This window comes from Sus scrofa, chromosome 9, assembly GCF_054392235.1.
Source record: "Sus scrofa isolate SSC_HxYL_T2T_F1_AM1 chromosome 9, Sscrofa_HxYL_maternal_Yorkshire_Landrace_v2.0, whole genome shotgun sequence".
NCBI lineage: Eukaryota > Metazoa > Chordata > Mammalia > Artiodactyla > Suidae > Sus > Sus scrofa.
In genome coordinates, this window is record NC_139391.1 from 28,384,382 (window position 1) to 28,404,151 (window position 19,770).

The following is a 19,770-nucleotide window of genomic DNA, read 5'->3' on the forward strand; positions in this document are numbered from 1 at the left end:
GGGCAGTGAAACATCTGTACGATACCAAAAAGGAGGGCATGTGTCACTCTACATTTGTCAAATCCCACAAAATGTACAACACCAGGAGTGAACCCTAATGTAAACTATGGACCTTGGGTGATAATGACATGTCAATGTAAGGTCATCAACTGTAACATATATACCACCTGGTGGGGGATGTTGATCCTGGGGCAGTCTATTCACATGTGGGGGCAGAAAGTATGTAAATGGGAAATCTTTGTACCTTCCCCTCAGTTTTAGATCTCACACGTGAACCTAAAACTTTTCTTAAAATAAGATCTATTTAAAAGACAATTATGAGATGATGATGATAATGATGATGATAAGGAGACTGAATATGTCCTATAACAAAACCCATGTGAAACTGTTCTATACAGAAAACCCTCGGGGCGGGGGGAATCGCATCAATTTCCTCATTCCCCAACCTAGGTATCTGTAATTTACTATTTGAGTCATCTAGTACACAAAGGGAATTTTTTTCTATATTCAAAAAAACTTTCCCAACGTGTATGATTAACTATTTTAATAGTTAACTGGAAATACAGTAATCAAAAATTAAGGCAGATGAAAACATCTGTCTCTATGTAACACATGTCCCTCTAAGGTCAAACTGGGTGAAAATAAATAGCCAATCTGGCAACCAAATAAAACTACAAAGCAACAAACACAGTATAAACACTCTGAAAAGTGTTTCTAAAAGATAAAGTGAACTACTCCTAGAAAACAGACATTGAAAAAAAGAAGAAAAAAAGAGAGCTTGAAAAGGAAATTATCTTGTGCTAAAAATCACATTCTTTATTCATCCACTGATTAAAGCCTTTCAGATCTTAAAAAAATAATAATAATAAAATGAACATTTAAAAGGTTTCATGTGAAATTTATACTCTAGTATTTTAATACATGAAAAAGCACCTTCCTTTCTGTTAGGTTTCAAAGCAGCTGCTTCATTTATCTGCAACATATATGTTTCTTACAAGTCTCTGGATGAACACACACAGAAAATATGGAGCACTTCAGTTGCATCTCTGTGATCACTGTATAGGCCTAGGCCCACCATACCAAATGAAGAAGAGCTAACGTGTTGACATCTGTTTTAGGCTAAAAATGGAAATTGTGAAGTTCTTTCCTCTTCCAAGAGTTCCCTGGAATGGATCAAAAGGCTTCAAAAGACTTGGCACCAAGGGAAATTCTAGGCAACATCTACACAGCACAAAATGAAATGGAGACTTGGCACCTTCCTAAAGAATTAGGGCTGTGTTGACCACGCAAAAAGGGGGCCTTAACTGGCCCTTTGTGACCAGAGAGGCCAATGTAATTCACAAAGCTCCAGATTTTGCCTTTCTGGGGATCTATAATATTAACTTTTCATACAACCCCAACAAAAACTCCTTGCCTTTAGTGTGGCTAGACCATGACTAAACATCTAGGCTGGGCCAGGTCCTCTGGGGTGCAAATGGCCAAATCTCCCAGATGAGTGAGGCAAAGCCTTGTCTGGAGACTGAATTTAGAAGTCACTTTCCAGATCTTTTTTTTTTTTTTTTTCACACCAAATCAACTCTGCCTGTGAAGGTTTGCTTTTCTTGAGGCTGAGTCAGGATGAACCAGCCTTTGCAGGTGGAGCAGTTATTTGAGAGCCCACCATTCTATACAAGGGGTCTTTAAATGTAAAGCAGAAGCATTTTTGTTTTGCCTTTGAGGTGGGGTGAGCACAAAGAATTGACTTGTTTCTCCTCCAAAGTTAAAGGACCAAACCCCAAGACAACCAAAATGTTGGAATTGTTTGTCATTTCCAAGTTGAAAGAAAGCAAAATGTGACTACTCAGAGCTCTATCTTTCCCTGATTAAAGCGATCCTGCCCTTTGAATTGCTACACAGGATACTGTTCTGTGGGGCTCACTCACAGGGCTGTAATAAGTCACAACAGCTTGGCACCTCGCCCAACAAAACACAAACTCCTGAAGTCTTGAGCTTTCCCATGGCAACATCACAGTCACCAACACAGCAAACAATCGCTCCAATCCCTACTCCCGCTCCCTTTTTCTAAGAGCAAAGGATATCATTGCAGCCAGTCTCCTAGAACCGTGCTAATTATCATCTATGAAAGGAGATAGCGACAGAGATCAAGTTGCCTTCAGCGCCGAACTTAAAATGAGATCAAAGGCAGGGTAACTACAGGAGCATACGGAAGTTCAACTTATACTTTCGCTTTCAAAGAAAAGACAGAAGCTTTATGTAAAGTATATTCCTTAAGGATTAATGTGCCTTGCTGCCCTGATTACCAAGTGGCTCTAGCTGGCCAGCAACCTTCATACAAAACTCCCATTCACTTTAGCCCAGTCGTTTTCTCTCTCTCTCTCTCTCTTTCTCGACAGCAGAGGGGGGTGGGGTAGGGGGGAAATGCCATCTTAAAGCTGCAGCTCGACCACATTCCTGAAACTGCAAAACTGGAAGTGTTTTCAAACCTCAGCTGCTTTCTCCAGCGGAATGCTCATTCTGCTCAGATGGGAAGGCCGCTGAGTTCCAGAGCTGGGTGGCAGCTCCCTATTGCAGATTAAAGCAGCGCCACTTCCTTTATGACCGCCTCTTTTCAGATTCAAATAACATCCTTGGGGGTGACCATCTCTTCTCACAAAAAACCGTCTGGGCTCCCACAAATCTCCTACAAGAGTAATCTCTCTGTGTATTAATTTGATTTTAGGTCCTTGGACGGCTCCTGACAGTTCAGGAGCAGAACTAATACCAAACCCCAAGAGAATAAATAGTCTGGGACTCATGGGTGGCTATCACTGTGCTAGGGGGTGGGGAAGGCAAGGAAGAGTCCTGGCTTCATGTGGTTTTGCACTCTGCTTGTTCCACTCTGATCCAAAGTGAAGCCCTGCATGTGCTTGCGGAGGATTTTATAATTCTAGACACAAATCTTAGCCAGGGCCACAGACTACATTTGGGATCCCCCAACCTCAGAATTAGAATAAAAATTTCAGAGGAGGTTCTGTTTCAGCACAGCTACAATTTGGGGGAAGGGGTTCGTCCATGTAATAAAGAATATAAAACACTAATGACAAGGTATGGAAGTAATTATACCAAGATATTTCAATGATATCCTAAACCAAGAACAGGACAAAAAAAAAAAAAAAAAAAAAAATCCAGCGAGTCGCTAAACAATAGCAGGATTCTAAAATGTAACTGAAGCCTTTTGAACATACATATGGGTGACTGCTGTATCATTCAAGACATTTAAATACCCCCATATCTACACTATGGACAATTTAAATAATTATGGTGTTACATTAAATTCTGGCCTCAACTTTTCACTTACTATATACTTGATTATGTTTTATTCTCTATTATCCCACCATTCCCCAAACCCCACAATCTAATGATGTAATTTTTATCATTAAGAAACTTATTGTAGGACTTCCTGCTGTGACTCAGGGGAAACAAATATGACTGGTATCCATGAGGATGCAGGTTTGATCCCTGGCTTCGCTCAGTGGTTTAAGGATCCAGCATTGCTATGAGCTGTGGTATAGTCGCAGATCCTGAGTTGCTGTGGCTGTGGCATAGGCCAGCAGCTACAGCTCCAATTCAACCCCTAACCTAGAAATCTCCATATGCCATGGGTGTGGTCCTAAAAAGACCAAAAAAAAAAAAGGAAATTTATTGTAGACATAAAGTATTGAGCTACAAGAACAGAGGTATGGATCAGAGTTGCTTTAACAACCCAGAAAGCACTTTCCATAATTATTTCCATGACTAATTCCTTCTCCTTTACACCTTAGCTTAATTAAATCTGAAGGAAATTGGACTCCATGGTTAAAAATTACTTGCTATTATAGTATTTTTTGTTATGCTTACTTGTTGTTAATCTATTTCTCTATTAGACTCTAAAGTCCTTGAGGTCAAGAATCATGTGTCTAACCTGGTGTCTTGAATACAATGGCTATTCAACAAATATTGGTTGAATCAATGAATCCTTCATTTAGACACAGCGAACAACACATATGCTATATACTTCCTGCTCTACAAACTTCTGTCCAAATGTAAAAGTGCTGCAACATAAAGAAATAAAATAGAACAAAAATAATTCACTGGTTAAGTTTGGCAAAATAAAGAGCTGAAGGGAAAGAAAAAAGAGATTCAAGTGTCCTTGGTGGGGTTAGCTGGCAATGTCTTCATCAGTATGTCCTGAAATTTCTGGATGAATGTTTTTGGGTTTTGGAGAGAATGAACTCCCACTGATGTAAGTAATCCATTGTGTCTGACATCATACTAAGATCTGCAATGCTATTATTGTATTTTACTGTGAAGTGCTTGACAAGGCCTTCATGCTCAAGAGGCCAAAGTTTCAAAACTGCCCTTCAGTTTAACCCTACTGATGTGGTTTGGTAGAAAGACTGCAGAAACTGCATGCTTTATGTGTACCAAACATTATTCTGCTCATAATTACAAATGATTCATTCTTACCTACAACTGTGGGATCTGTACAGAGAGATGCATACAAGCCAGCATCAAGGTTACTGAGACCATCACGGATGGTAAGGATGACAAGGGTGATGATGATGACAGTGATAACACTGATGACACGGATGACAGCAATGATGATGGTGATGACGGTAATGATGGCATCTAACCACTACTGAGCACCACGACTACACTTTCTCACTTCATCCTCACACCAGTCCTGTTAGGGAGGTTCTATTACATCACCATTGGAAAGACGGATTGGGGGAATTAGTGCCTTAGAAAGAAATGATTTCCCTCAATTTGCTCAGTTAATAAATGGTAGAGCTTGGAATCTGGTGCCCATGGCCTTCACTGTTATGATATTCCACCTCCCAGATGGATGACTTTCAAGATTCGTAACTTCCAAAATGTACATGATAACAGACAGGGAGAATACTTGCTTCTTCCTCTTTTTAAAAACTAGAGTCACAAGTGGAGCCAAGAAGTTATAACAGTTTATGCTGTGATTATGTCAGAAGGGAAATTCTATTACAGATCCATAGAGAACTGATAGGAAAGGGAGACTCTTCCAGAGAAAGCAGCCAAAATTATAATTGTTGTGCCAGAAGTTTAAAGGTGTTTTTTGTTTGTTTGTTTTTGCTTTTTAGAGCCATGCTCACGGCATATGGAGGTTCCCAGACGAGGTGTCGAATCGGCGATGTAGCTGCCAGCCTACACCACAGCTCACGGCAACACCAGATCTTTAATCCACTAAGAGAGGCCAGGGATCAAACCGGAAACCTCATGATTCCTAGTTGGATTTGTTTCTGCTGCGCCACGACGGGAACTCCTTAAAGGTGTTTTTTAAACTAAGTAATCTAAAAATCAGTCGGTGGAAAGTCAAAGTCACTTAGAAGAGAAACAAATATCGAAACAACCTTTTAGATTCATTTTGCTTAAGAATTCTTCAGGGTTTCCACCATCTCAACAACATTATTACCTTGGAGGTGACTAGAGTATGTCAAATTTCACCCCAATGTGACCTGAAACTGTCAGAAGCGTGAAATCCCTGGGATCACCTTTCAAGTTACCACATTGTCACACACAAATGGAAACATTTCGGTACATGGAAGAAAAATAAATATGGCTTCTTGGATATAGTTTCCAAAAAGACCAAATCATTAGAGCAAGAATCATGTAAGCCTTTTCTTCCCAGTCCTTATGTTGATAATACTATGGTATTAAGGATTATAAAACGCTTTCTCATAAATAACAGAGAGCACTGGACTGACGAGTCTTGACTCTGGTTTGACTATTACTCTGCCTCAGTCAGTCTAAACCAAGTTACTACATCTCTCTAAGCCTGTTTCCTCATGTGCAAAAAGTGATATTTTCAGCTCTTCTGATTCCATAGGGTTATTCTAAGGATCAAATGAGAAGTTGCTTTATAAGCTATAACCTGCTATGCAAATGCACAGAATGCTTATAACACATATTTTTACATCATTTATGCAAATGCAGATGAGTGCATTAACCATATGCCAGAAAAGCAGCAACAGATAGTCTAAGAAGCATGTAACAATAATAACGGCCAACATAATGGAGTCCCAGCTATGCCTAGGCACTAAGCTAAGCACTTTCCATCTTTCACCTCATTTAATTCCCATGGTAACTTTTTATGAGTTATTATCCCATTTTAAACATAAGGACACTGTAGGTCAGAGAGGTTAAGGTAATTTGTTCAAGAGTTCACAGTAACATCCAGGTCTGAACAGCTCTTCACCACTTTACTATGTTTCACTATGTTTATTTCCATTGACTAGGAGTTTGAGAAATCACGGGAGACCATTCCAGGCATGCAGCAGAACCATCTATGCAACAAAGCTGAAGAATGGGAAGAAAGAGAAGAAGCTAGATAGTCCAAAAAACACACTCTAAGTCCATGTTATAGAATCATTAGAAATCTTTATTATTCAAGATATCTCTGCACAGTGTCTTATAAAATCACAATTGTGATTTCTGGAATAGTTCCCACCTTGCATGTTGGACATTGCTGAGATATGAATGCACAACTTGCAACATGCCTCCCATGGGGATGCCAGCAGTGGCCACAAAGGGAAATCACTCCAGGGGTGGTGCTCCAGATGGCTAGGGATTCTAGAGCCTGGACTGGATTCTCACAGCTGAGGCCAGCAAAGACCTCCCTTGCTGATTTTCCAAGTTCCATGCTGAAGTTCAAAATATAGTCGTGCATGTATAAATGGTGCCACAGGAAAAGGCATGCCACATTTTACACCGTGTGCTTACAAGCTTTTGGGATCCAACCTGCTAACAAAAGGGGGACTATCTTTACGATGGTGAGCTTTGCTCAGAGTTGGGTCCATTGAAAGTTGCCTGTATTTGCTTTTCTAAATGATTTTCCCCAGATCTGTCTTATGCTTTTTATCAAGAGGCCCCCTTTTTTTTCCATTGCGGTAGTATTTGATTTTAAGAACAAAGATATCTTTTTTTGCCACTGTAGTATGTAACCATAAAAAAGGAGGTTACAGACACCAGATAAAGGCCTGTGTAACCAGAATGAGTGAATGGCCCCTATTTCTCCAACAAGTTCATCATCTCACAAAAGAAAAATTCAAAGCAAAAGATGGGCTGTCTCAGGCCAAGTCCTTAAGGGCATTCTCTTTTTCAATCATCCAGTGAGAATCCAGAAAGGTGGGCTTTTGTATATGAGAAGTGATTGCAATTCAATATTAGGAACCTTAAAATATCACAGATTCATCTTTAAAACTAATTAATCAGAGGCTACATTGACAATGGTAGGCCTAGAGAGCTTACCACAGAAGATGTACAATATGTATTTCAAAACTTAGTCACTTTTCAAACTAAGTAGGCTAATCTGAACAATAGTTGCTAAACTATATTGCAAAATGAATTTCCCTATAGGAGATTGCCAGAGAGGGAGGAGGAAGTAAGACTCAGGACATCTATCTTTCTTTCTTTGGGGTAAAATATACCTAACATAAAATTCAACACTTTAATCTTTTTTTTTTTTTTTTTTTTTTGGTCTTTTGGTCTTTTAAGGGCTGCACCTGTGGCATATGGAGGTTCCCAGGCTAGGGATCCAATCAGAGCTGTAACTTTGGCCTACGCCACAGCCACAGCAACGTGGGATCCAAGTTGCGACTGCGACCTACACCGCAGCTCACGACAACGCCAGATCTTCAACCCACTGAGCGAGGCCAGGGATCAAACCTGCGTCCTCAAGGATGCTAGACGGGTTCATTAACTGTTGAGCCACATCGGGAACTCCAACACTTTAATCATTTTTAAGTGTACAGCTCTGTGGCATTAAATACATTCATACTGTTGGATAACTATCAACACCATCCATCTCCGGTAAGGCCATTTACATTTACCTGGTGTGAAAATTAGCCTTTGAGTGCTTTCTTATCAGGAATTAATTTCAACTGGTTAGGTACTATATTGTGACAGAGAAAAAGATCGCTATAGTGTATTGGAATCTGAACCAGCCCCTCGTCTTATTAAAGTTCTATGAAGTTATATTTCCTGTTTAATTAGAGTAACAGCTATATTCCTCTTTTCTCCAAAAAAGTACAGCAGTGGCACCTGATCAAATAGTGATTTTTAAGACAGTGAATGCTCGGAGGGGCACTCTGCTAAATATTTAACATGCATCAGCTCAGTAAGCTTTGCAACATTTAATCATCATGTCCCTATTTATTTTTTGGGGGGTGGGGGAGTGCCGTACCTGCGGCTTATGGACGTTCCCAGGCTAGGGGCCGAATGGGAGCTGCAGCCGCTGGCCTACACCACAGCAACAGCAACACCAGATCCGAGCCACAGCAACACGGAGTCCTTAACCCGCTGAGCAAGGCCAAGGATGGAATTCTCATCCTCATGGCTACTACTCTGGTTCATCATCTCTTGAGCCCCAAGGGGAACTCCGATCATGTCCCTACTTTACATGTGAAGGGAACTGAGATACATATGGAGGTTAGATAAACAGTAAAGGTTCCACAAGTGGCAAGGTGTGGCGATGAGTTTCAGCCTCCTGAAACTAACTTGGTTCACCAAGTTCCCTACAGCATCCGCATCCCCTGAGAAGCTGTTAGAAATGCAAATCCTGGAGCTCCTGCTGTGCAATGGGATTGGAGGTGTCTTGGGGTGCTGGGACGAGGGTTCAATACCAGGCATGGCACAGTGGGTTGGGGATCCTGCATTGCTGCAGCTGTGGATTAGATGAGACTGCTGCTCCAACTTGATCCCTGGCCCAGGAGCTCCATGCTCCACGTGAAGCAGGGTGGCCAAAAATGAAAAAAAAAAAAAAAAAAAAAAAATGCAAATCCTCACGCCCCACCCTGGAGCTACTGAATCAGAAACTCAGGGTGGAGAGAAGCAGCAGCCAGAGGTGCAACAAGCCCTCCGGGTGCCTGGGGAGCCTGTTAAAGTTGAAGCACGTTGTGCTCATCACTGTCTCACTGCATTTCCCCTTCTCAAGCCTCTTTTCTCCTCTGTCAAGTCCCATCAAATGTTCCAGACACACAAAGTCTCCATTTTTGTGCCCCACCTAAGCCTAGCCTTCCAGAAGTTGCCCCATTCTTCAAACTGACTTCTCTCCTTCCTCTTTTCTGGTCTGTCTTCCTGCCGCTGAAGACGCCTCTCTCCTGGAACTGGTTTCTGCTATTATTTAACAGAAGAGCAATCCTACCAGGCTTTGATTCATTTGCTCATTCATTCAATACATATTTACAGACCCTCATAATATTTTAGATGCTTTTGAGGACGTGATCCAGGTATTTGGGTTATATTCATGAATAAAAGACAAAGATAACTGGCCTCCTGCAGATCTCATAATGTTACTGAAAATGAAGATATTTAGGTCGTATGCTAGACATGTGGATTTTTCAGGTGTGACACACGACCCTAGAACCCGCATTTTATCAAGCATTGCAGGGGCTTCTGATGCCTGAATTCTGTGAAAACATGCTCTGAAGTAGTTTGATTAGCAGCACACAGTAATTCACTCGGTCCTTCTAGGTTTTCCTTTGTTTTCTTTCCACATTGGGGTCTATGCAGGCAGGGGTGGGATATGAAAAAGGAAAGATAAAAGCTGAAGCAACTGAAGCAGAACTTTTTCACCTAGGGAAAATTTCTCAGGTTTTCTAGGACTAGCTCTGCAGAAATCATATCACTTAGCTTGAGCCCTGGCTGATGAGGTTGACAGATGATAACGAATGTCACAAAGAGGTAAAGAGGCAAAGGTGGCCCTGTAGCCCATGCACTGCCAGCCAGGTCCAACAGCTGCTGGTCAGACATGTGTGGCCTGCTGGGCCATGACCTGGGCAGTCTTTTCCGGTTTTCCAAAATCAACACCTTTAATTCTGAGTGGTAGTTTGGAATCATTTTCAAGTCATCTTGATATCCTCCTCTTTCCTAATAAGAACAAGACCAGTTTGTTTAACATTTCCTCATACCACAGATTTTTTTCACGAGACCTCACCCACTCCCAGACAATAACAGCATCCTTCCCGTGGGTTGGTGACCAGGGCCGTATCTAAGAGGTAGAATAAGCGTTCTGCACAGCTGCATTGTCCCAGCCTCCTCTTTGTTTCAGCTTCTTCTGCTGAGATAACCTTGAACACAGGGAAAATATTTCAACTGTCCTCTCCCTTTTCCAAGATGCCTCCCAAATTCCTGCCTGGTGTCAAGCCCTGTTCCATTATTCTGTTTAGAAGATAATGTGGACTCACTGTGCACCCAGAGCAAACAGGAGGCACCAAATGGTCCACAGGGGAAGTTGCCATAGGAGGGGCAGGGGCAGGGGCAGGCAAGGCTCTATCCCAGCCTGCTAGAGTCCAGACTATAGGCCAGAGGACAAATGAAGTCAGCAATCTGAGCTGGAAGTGGCTGTCACAGCAGCCAGGAATTATGTTCTTAAAACACGCAAGACCAAAGATCTATTCTACTCAGAACAACAGGTACCAACTCCAAAGGTTCTACCAAGGTACACAGCAGGGGCTAGGACGCTTCTGAGATACATAGTGTAGGTTCACTAATCTAATTCCTGCAACTGGGCCATCTCCCTCAGTTCTAATGAAGATTCTAAAAAAGAGCTTCTTGACCACACAAATTCTGCTCCCAAGGGACAGCTGGTAATGTCTGATCATGGCCAGAGAATAGCACCATGTGTATAGAAGATGCTAAATAAATATTTATTGAAAGGATAAGGGACTAAATGGTACCCAGGAATGTTTTGTGGGAGAACATGACTGTCCTTGTTCTAAACCTCAAAGACTAGAAATGATATCCCCAAACACTCCCTAAATAACACATTCTGGTCACCTACAAAATATATTTACGTTTCATCTCATGTATCTTACAGTTCTATTTTCATTCGGCCTACTACCTCTTGGGATTATTAGATTAAGTATATATTATATTAAGTAATCTTATTATTATGTAACACAGAACTACCTTTTATTTATTCTAATGCTAGCCTTTCTAAACTCTAAAATTTAAACCAGTTCTTGTGTCCTAGGATTGTGACTGGCTTCCAGGCTTGTATTTCTTTCATACAGCCTTTAAAGATTTTGTCTCTTTGGAATCACAGTGTTTTAGCGTTCTTGGTTTGTCCTCATACAGCATTTACTCACCGACGACAGGTCAGAATGACCCACTCTCCTCCTTCCTGGTACCCAGAAGGGAGCAATCTGGCACGTCCCCGGGGACATCTGATCCAAAGCCTCCTTATCACCCTTCACTGGGCTGTTCTTCTTACCCTGAGTGTCAGCATGCACTTAGGGGCTGGCTGTGAGGAGGCTGTAGACACCCTGGTCCTGTGGATTCAAGCTTCAGTGTTATGTAACCCAACTTCAGAATTCCCAATGGTCAGATCAGCAGTTAGACTGAGCCATGAAGGTAGCCAAAAGCACCAGTACACTGTGATGCACCCATGGTCTATTACCCAGACCTAGCCTTGCTCTCACTTGGGCAATGGGCAGGCCTGTGACTTCTCTGAAAAAGAGAATGAGAGGATCTATGGTAACTTGAATTTCAGTTTGGGTGAGTGAGTCACTTATTGCACACTCCTGCACTTCCTCTCATGGAATATTCTAGAAGGATGACTTTGGGAAACAGAAACAGCTATTCCCGCTAATCCTTCTCATACCCTAGCAAGTCAGAGTACCTGTTCCCTCATTCAACAAGCAACCAAACACCAAGGAGGGTATGACAGATACACTGCTGAAGAAGATAGCAACATGGAGCTACTATTCCAAAGAGGAGGATGGGCCAAAATAGGGGAAAACAGTAAGTAAATTGTTAAAAGACAGGGCAAATTGTAATAAGCGTTGTAAAGAAAACAGAGAAGGGGCAAAAATACAGAATAACAGCAGAGAAACCTCTTCAAAAGGGAAGTTTAGTTAGACTATCATTTCAGTTGACATTCAAAAATTATGTGGGAGCCAACCAGGTGATGTGTTAGAAAAATCACATGACCACGGGCTCTATGGAAGGAAAAACCTTGACTCATTTGGAGAGATAAGTGCTCTACACATGCCTGGAGCATCACAAGCAAGGGCGAGGGCGACTGGTGAAATGCAGTAGGGAGCAGCCTGTGCAGGACTTACGAGCTTGGGTACAGAGTTCAATTTTTGTGTGTGTGTCTTTTTAGGGCCACATCCATGGCATACGGAGGTTCTCAGGCTAAGGTCAAATCAGAGCTATAGCTGCCAGCCTATGCTACAGGCAGAGGAATGCCAGATCCGAGCCACGTCAGCAACCTACACCACAACTCACAGCAACACCGGATCCTGAACCCACTGAGTGAGGCCAGGGGTCAAACCTGCATCCTCACGGATGCTAGTCAGATTCGTTTCTGCTGATCCACGACCGGAACTCCTAAATTTTATTTTAAGTGCAGCAGGAGGCCACTAAAGAGTTTTAAGCAAGGATATGGTGAGCATAATCCTGTGTAGTAAGAAGGCAACTTGCACTGCTGTACTCAGCGTGGACTAAAAGGAAGATGGGTTAGTTGGCGGTTGCAGCTACTGAGAGTAGAGAGGGTACTGACCTGGGCCACGGTGGTGACCCAACAAGGGAGTCCTGAAGATAGAGTTGAGAACATGACCCAAAAGACAGAGGAGGTCAGAGTCAGATGACTCCTCTGCTGTTGGAGCTCCAAGTGCCCCCCTCCCCACCCAGTGGGCAGTCACATTTCAGGGTTAAGCGCTCAGCCTCTTGGCATTCGTTATCTTCCCAAGCCCTCTGGTTTTACTTGTCCTTCAGCTTCAGGCCTGCATTCCACAGATATTCCTGGGTGTCCTGTTCCTGCTTGCATTCTTAAACGGTGCCTGTGGAAAGTAGTAAATTGTTCCATCCAGGTCACACAGGAAGCTGACAGATCTTCCCTAGAATGGAAGGTACACCTTTGCAAATCTCAGGTTTGGTGTCTTCAATGTACCCAGAAGGCACAGGGAAGCACCCATTGCTCTAGACCCTCGACGGTTCAATGTCTTCAAAGCTAAAAGAGGGTGCTTCCCACCTGACCTCCACAAAGCCTGAAATGTTTGAGCCAAGGTGATTTCAAAACTTTCCAAGACTTGAAATTCATCCAAAGCCTGCATCTCCAAATGTGGCTCAAGAACCTTCTATAAAGATCCCACTTCAGAGCTTCTGAATTTCTGCTGATGAGCCTAGTAATTCAACACACTTTCCAGTGGCTGCTATATACAGTCATCTTGAGAACCAAAGCCCTGGACGCTGTAAATATCTTCTAGATGGGGAGTTTGGGGTTGGTGGATGCAACCTATCACATTTAGAATGGATAAGTAATGAGGTCCTACTGTGTAGCACAGGGAACTATATCCAGTCTCTTGGGATGGAACATGATGGAAGATAACGTGAAAAAAAGAATGTATATATGTGTGGAACTGGGTCACTATGCTGTACAGCAGAAATTAGCATAGCACTGTAAATCAATTATAAAATTTTTAATTAAAAAAATTAAAACAATATTTTTTAAAACAGGACAATGTGATATTCTACATTTATTAACTTAGAAAACTGGTAGAGGAGTTCTCTTGTGGTGCAGCAGGTTAGAATGCAGTGTTGTCACTGCAGCGGCTTGGTTTGCTGCTGTGGCACAGGTTAAGTCCCTAGCTTGGCATGTTTGGCCTACTTCCACATGCTGCAGGTGGGACCAAAAAAATTTAATTTAATTTATAAAAAGATGGAAAGGGAAGTTCCCATTATGGCTCAGTGGGTTACGAACCCAAGCAGTATCCATGAGAATATGGGTTTGGTCCCTGGCCTTGCTCAGTGGGTTAAGTATCCGATGTTGCTGTGAGCTGTGGTGCAGGTTGCAGACACAGCTTGGATCTGGCATTGCTGTGGCTGTGGTGTAGACTGGCAGCTGTGGCTGTGATTCAATCCTTAGCTTGGGAACTTCCCATATGCCGTGGGTACGGCCCTAAAAAGACAAGGGGAAAAAAAGGAAAGAAAGAGAAAGAAAAGACCCATTTCATTTAAAAAGAAGAAGAAGAAGAAAGGAAGAAAACTGGTAGAGTTTAAGGAAAAAAATGTTTCCTGGGACCTTCCTTTCCCTACTTGTTTGCTTTTTCTTGTTCAAAGTGCTAGGTGATTTGCATACTCTCACAGGTTGGTATTATTTTCGTTTTCTACATGAATAGGCTGGATAGGTTAAGAAATAGCATTCCCTGAAGTCATAGAGCCAACGATTGTCAGGGCCAGGATTCGAACTCAGGACTGCCTGACTTCAGAGCATCTGTTCCTTGCTCACCAGCCCTCTCCACCCCCGTGTGCCTTCAGAATTCCTTTCTTTTTAAACTAATCCAGAGCCCATGACTGCCTGGAAACCGGTCACATTTGTCCATGTCTTCCAATGGTTGAAGGGATTATGTATCCCCCGTACATACATTTCCTGCCCAATGAAGGCAAGGGGAAATTGGCGGGGGGTGGGGAGGGGCAGGGGGTATGTCAAATGCGAAGAGTTCCAAATTACCAGGTATCTCCACCAAAATACACTAACTGCTCAATATGTATATTCTTTCTGGGGCTGGCAGTTACAAGGGTCCCTTCCCACTTTCTCTAATGGTATCACTCCAGGAAGGAAAGGGAGAGGAGAACTGAGAGCAGGCCCACAGGCTTCCGGGCTGTGGGAAGGTAGGCATCTCTGTGACAGGAAGCAGCTGCCTGCTCACTGCTCCACCGAGAAAAATCAGGGGCTTCCTAGCTCAGGTGCCCAAGACCTACTGAGAGAACACCCCGCCTCCTCCAAGCCCATGAGTCTTTCTTCTCCAGGCCCCCTTTGCTGACAGATGATTTAAAAAAAAAAATTTTTTTTTTTGTCTTTCCAGGGCTGCACCTTCGGCACATGGAAGTTCCCAGGCTAGAGGTCAAATCCGAGCTACAGCTGCTGGCCTACAGCACAGCCACAGCAACATGGTATCCAAGATGCATCTTCGACCTACACCACAGCTCACAGCAATGCTGCATCCCCAACCCACCAAGTGAGGCCAGGGATTGAACCTGCAACTTCATGGATACTAGTCGGATTTTTTTCCCCTGTGCCACAATGAGAACTCCCAAAGGCTTTAACACAAGTTATAAAGTCCAGATTAAGTTATTTTTCTCACTTAATACACACTAGCAGCAGCTAATTGTTTTGGATGGTTTAGACTGGGTAGAACTGGGGGGTCATTTCTGATGGTGCCTTTTGTAACGACTCCGCGTGCAGTAAGTACACAGAAGCAGTCAGAATAAAGAAAAGGCAGATAAAACTGAGGGATATCTAAGTACCAAATCTTACGATGAGTGCTTTCAGTCATTTATGGTGTACAACTCCAAGAAAGGTGCCATTATTAGCACCACTTTACAGATGACAAAACTGAGGTGCAGATGAATCACATAACATACCTAAGGTTACACAGTAAGAAAACAGAAAGTGTATGACTCAAATCCGGGAGGGTCTGACTCCCAAACCTTAATTCTTAAGTAATGTACTTTACTTCCCCACATAGCTGTCAAAGACAAAGAAATCATCACTCAAGGCAGGGAGTTAATAAAAGAATGTAATCCCTTGAGACAGTATATTGTTACTATAGCTTTCAAAAACTCTAGCCTCATTCTGGCAGATAAAGGAAATAGTCACTACCCCTGTTTCTTCTTAAGCTGGTCAAATGCAAGTCAGCCTGCAACAATGGTTTGAAGTCTAGGTATGGACATGGGCCCACTAATCCTCGTGGAATTTACTACATGAAAAGCAGAATATAAAACAGAATGTACTACTTCTGAGGGTGAGGACCTTTGTTTTATTCCCTGAGGTAGCCTAAGTACCTAGAACAGTGTCTGGTGTATAGCTGGCACTCAGTAAGTGCAAGGGAAATGAATGAATGCTCTCATTCTAGAATAGTCAGTGGTACAACCTTCCATAGTATCATGGCACAGGACATGATAACCTGGGCTATGGGCCAGTGTTTACTCATCAATATATTAAACAGCCACCGAGATAGCTCCCAACAATACCCACCATCAGGTATTCACATCCTGTGCAGTCCCCTCCCACATTGTATCCGGGTTGGTCTATTTGGCCCACAGAATAGGGCAGAAGCAAAGATGTGTCACTTCTGAGATGAGGCTGTGTTGGTTTTCTCCCTTTTGGATCACTGTCTCTGAGGGGCCCCAGCTGTGTGACCTGAGAACACACAGGGAGCCCATGGAGACGCCAAGGAGGTGAGGAACTAAGGCTTCTGGCCAAAATTCAGCAAGGAATTGAGTACTGCCAACAACCACGTGAGTGAACTTAGAAAAAGATCTTCCATCTTGGTCAAGCCTTGAGGTGACTGTGGCCTTAGCCACTAAGGTGACTGCAACTTCGCAGGAGACCTCAGCTAGCACTCACCAATACCTGACCCTTGCAACCATGTGATATAGGAGATGTTTACTGCTTCCAGCTGCTGAGTTCTGGGGTGATTTGTTATACATCAATAAATAACTGATGCCATGAACTAATCTTTGTATCATATTAACATGGAATCTAACTTTTGAACAAAAATCCATGCTAAAAAATTTTAGAGAATTCTAAGAGTTTACAGAAACAGAATCACAGACTTTGAAAACAAACTTATGGTTACCAAAGGGGACAGGTGGGTGGGGAGGGATGGGTTGGGGGTTTGGGATTGGCATAATCACACTGTGGTATATGGAATGACTGCCAACAGGGACCTGCTATATAGCACGGAGAACTCTACTTGATATTCTGTGATGGTCTTTGTGGGAAAAGAATCTGAAAGAGAATGGATGTGTGTACATGTATAATTGAATCACTCTGTTGTACAGCAGAAATGATCACAACCTTGTAAATTAACTTTACTTAAATAACTTTAAAAAACGAAAAAAAGGAGTTCCCGTCATGGCTCAGCAGGTTACGAACCCAGCTAATATCCATGAGGATGTGGGTTCGATCCCTGACCTCGCTCAGTAGGTTAAGGATCAGGCATTGCCATGAGCTATGGTGTAGGTCACAGACTGTGGCTCCGATCTGGCGTTGCTGTGGCTGTGGTGTAGGCTGGTGGCTCCGATTTGACCCCTAGCCTGGGAACTCCCCCCCCCCCAAAAAAAAGAAGCGAAAATAAATAAGTAAATAATAGAAATGAAACAGAAAGCATGACAATATGATGATTATTACATGACAAGGACCAAGGAAGCCAATGTCTTCAGATGCTGGGGATCCAAGTGCTGTCCGTGTAGGGGCTGATCGGCCTGGGATGTAGGGAGGAAACATCTAAGAGCGGCCTGAGGGGTAAGAACAACACTGAGGAAAGGTGCCTTCCCATGGGATCTGTGCAGAAACGTCACATCCATCAGCTAACCAGGTTTCCAGACCCAAGTGCTTCCACAGCACATGGCCGCCCACCAGGCTTCTGCCCCCGAAACACACACATTCCCGGATCTTTTTATTCTCTCCACCTCATGAACACAGCCAGTCTCGAAAACGCAGTTGCCCACCTGTGTTGCAAGAGGTTTCAGGAGAGGCGAGACCCTTGTGGAAAGCTGGTATTCCTCCTGGGATGGAGTACAAGGATTTGCCTAGCATTCCTTTCAGAATCTTAAATCACAAGAAGAAGATGTCAAAGTTCACCCTCTCCTTTTGAACATTTAAATTCCTGAATCTCCTGCTTTTAAGGGCCACGAGTCACAATCTCCTTGAAAGATTAATATGTGTTTTGTTATACTTGCAGAAATTCCTTCCAGAGACAAAAGAAACAGACATATTTGTGATACTCTTTTCTTCACCAAATTTCTCGACATCACTTTTTAAGGGTCCCCAGATATCAATGATCCATCCATGGATGTGCAGAGCCCTAAGAGTTTGGGAAATTATTCATGTTCTCCTAACAGGACCAGTAAAGTCTCCAGAAATCAGAGTGTGCAGGAAATATGTGTCTAGAAAGCTTTTATTCTAAATATAGACAATGTTAAGGCCATAAGCAATTTACTCAGTGTACTGGACTGCCTTTCTGTGAGCTCCTTCTGGTCAATCATGTAAACACGTGTAGCAACCATCATTCCCTCCACGCAAGTCTGATGGGCATATGTCAAAGTAAAATGACCGAGCAGTTCCATTTCTTCCTCCCCTCAAATTACCAATATGACTGGACCATCAAATTAAGCAACTAAATGCCAAATGTTCCTTTTTTTAGATTGCACACAGTTTTGAGTTAGACGAGTAGAAAAACAGTCCCAAAGACTGAGCTTTTTTTTTTTTTTTTATAACAACTTTTCAACAGTTAAACCTCTTTTGGTAAATATGAGTAAAGAAAATGAGCTCCCAGTCATAGCACATGTTTACAACTAAGTTGAAGGCTCTTAAAAATAGGGTGTTTGATGGTCCACTGCCAAAATACGAACTCTAGCAGCCTGGAGTGCAGAGCTAATAATAAAGAGTCAGTGTTACTATGAAAATCCCCGAGATGGAGCTCCAATTCAGCTTTATTCTTTTCACCAAGAAGTTCCCCACAATGACACAGAGACATAAATTTGGAGTTAGAAGTCAATGTGGGAGAGAAGGAAGGCTCAAAATGGTGGAAGGTCACTTAAAAACAAAGGAAAACATTGCAGGATGGGACTCTCAGACACTGCAAACGAGGACCGAGAGTTCAGCTGCTACCGAAGGAGTGCTTGCCTTATGGAAAGAAGAAAATGTTTAGATAGATGACAAAATAGATAACAAAAGTCCAAGGTAAAGGAAGTACGCTAGGCATGAAGAAAGCTACGTGTGCTTCTTGTTCAGATTCCTGAAGCTAGAATGAATGATACACAAAGAAAGAAAACATTCAGCTCACCTAGAACTGGCTGCTGTGCACAGAGTGAAGAATCATGCTACCCTGGCTTTCCTGGATTCTTCTTCCCACCACAAGCCTCAGCTTCAGGTTCTTTGATCCCTGGAATCCTTGAGAATCTGACAAAGCTATGGAACAGGTCCAACGTGGAAAATGTGTGCACGTCATCACTCAAAATTCTGCTTTCAATTCAGTAAGTTCACAAACTCAAAAGGTTACATCCTTTATCTTCTAGGGTCAAAGGAGGCTATTGATGAAATGAAAATACTTTCTAAGCGACCCCAGAACCACTCCATTCCTGGCGCCTAATGTGGGTTGAACATAATAGCTCAATACAAATTTGCTAAAAATGTTTTAAAAGCAACTATAGGGAGTTCCCATAGTGGCTCAGTGGAAACGAATCTGACTAGCAACCATGGGGTTGCCGTGAGCTGTGGTGTCAGTCACAGACGTGGCTCAGATCCTATCTTGCCGTGGCTGTGGCATAGGCTGGCAGCTGTAGCTCCGATTTGACCCCTAGCCTGGGAACTTCCATATGCCATGGGTGTGGCCCCAAAAAGACCAAAAAAAAAAAAAAAAAGCAACTATAGCAGGATTTGATTCTCCCCAAAAAGTTCTGATGATTTCACTTATGTTTAGAGCATTATTCGGAGTTCCCGTCGTGGCGCAGTGATTAACGAATCCGACTAGGAACCATGAGGTTGCGGGGTTCGGTCCCTGCCCTTGCTCAGTGGGTTAACGATCTGGCGTTGCCGTGAGCTGTGGTGTAGGTTGCAGATGGGGCTCGGATCCTGCGTTGCTGTGGCTCTGGCGTAGGCCGGTGGCTACAGCTCCGATTCGACCCCTAGCCTGGGAACCTCCATATGCCGCGGGAGCGGCCCAAGAAATAGCAAAAAGACAAAAAATTTTAAAAAATAGAGCATTA

The 19,770-nt window shown here is 42.9% G+C and overlaps 1 protein-coding gene and 1 long non-coding RNA gene across 7 annotated transcripts in view; both read right to left on the minus strand.

Annotated features, from left to right (window-relative positions):
- Positions 1–19,770, minus strand: part of MAML2 (mastermind like transcriptional coactivator 2) — a 374,722-nt gene that overhangs the window by 335,171 nt on the left and 19,781 nt on the right. Inside the window, exon 1 of one of the 6 annotated variants that reach the window (XM_084975735.1) lies at positions 2,484–8,064. The exons of the other annotated variants lie outside the window; for them this stretch is intronic. Within the exon in view, the coding sequence (XP_084831861.1) occupies positions 2,484–2,795 (312 nt within the window). The 5' untranslated portion in view covers positions 2,796–8,064. Of the gene's footprint in view, positions 1–2,483; positions 8,065–19,770 lie in introns of those variants that run through there. 6 annotated transcript variants of the gene reach the window in all.
- On the minus strand, positions 9,110–17,456 carry LOC146399818 (uncharacterized). The gene is made up of 2 exons (XR_014815088.1): positions 13,855–17,456; positions 9,110–12,277 (listed from the first exon to the last, which is right to left on the minus strand). It is a non-coding gene; the product is annotated as an uncharacterized LOC146399818 (long non-coding RNA).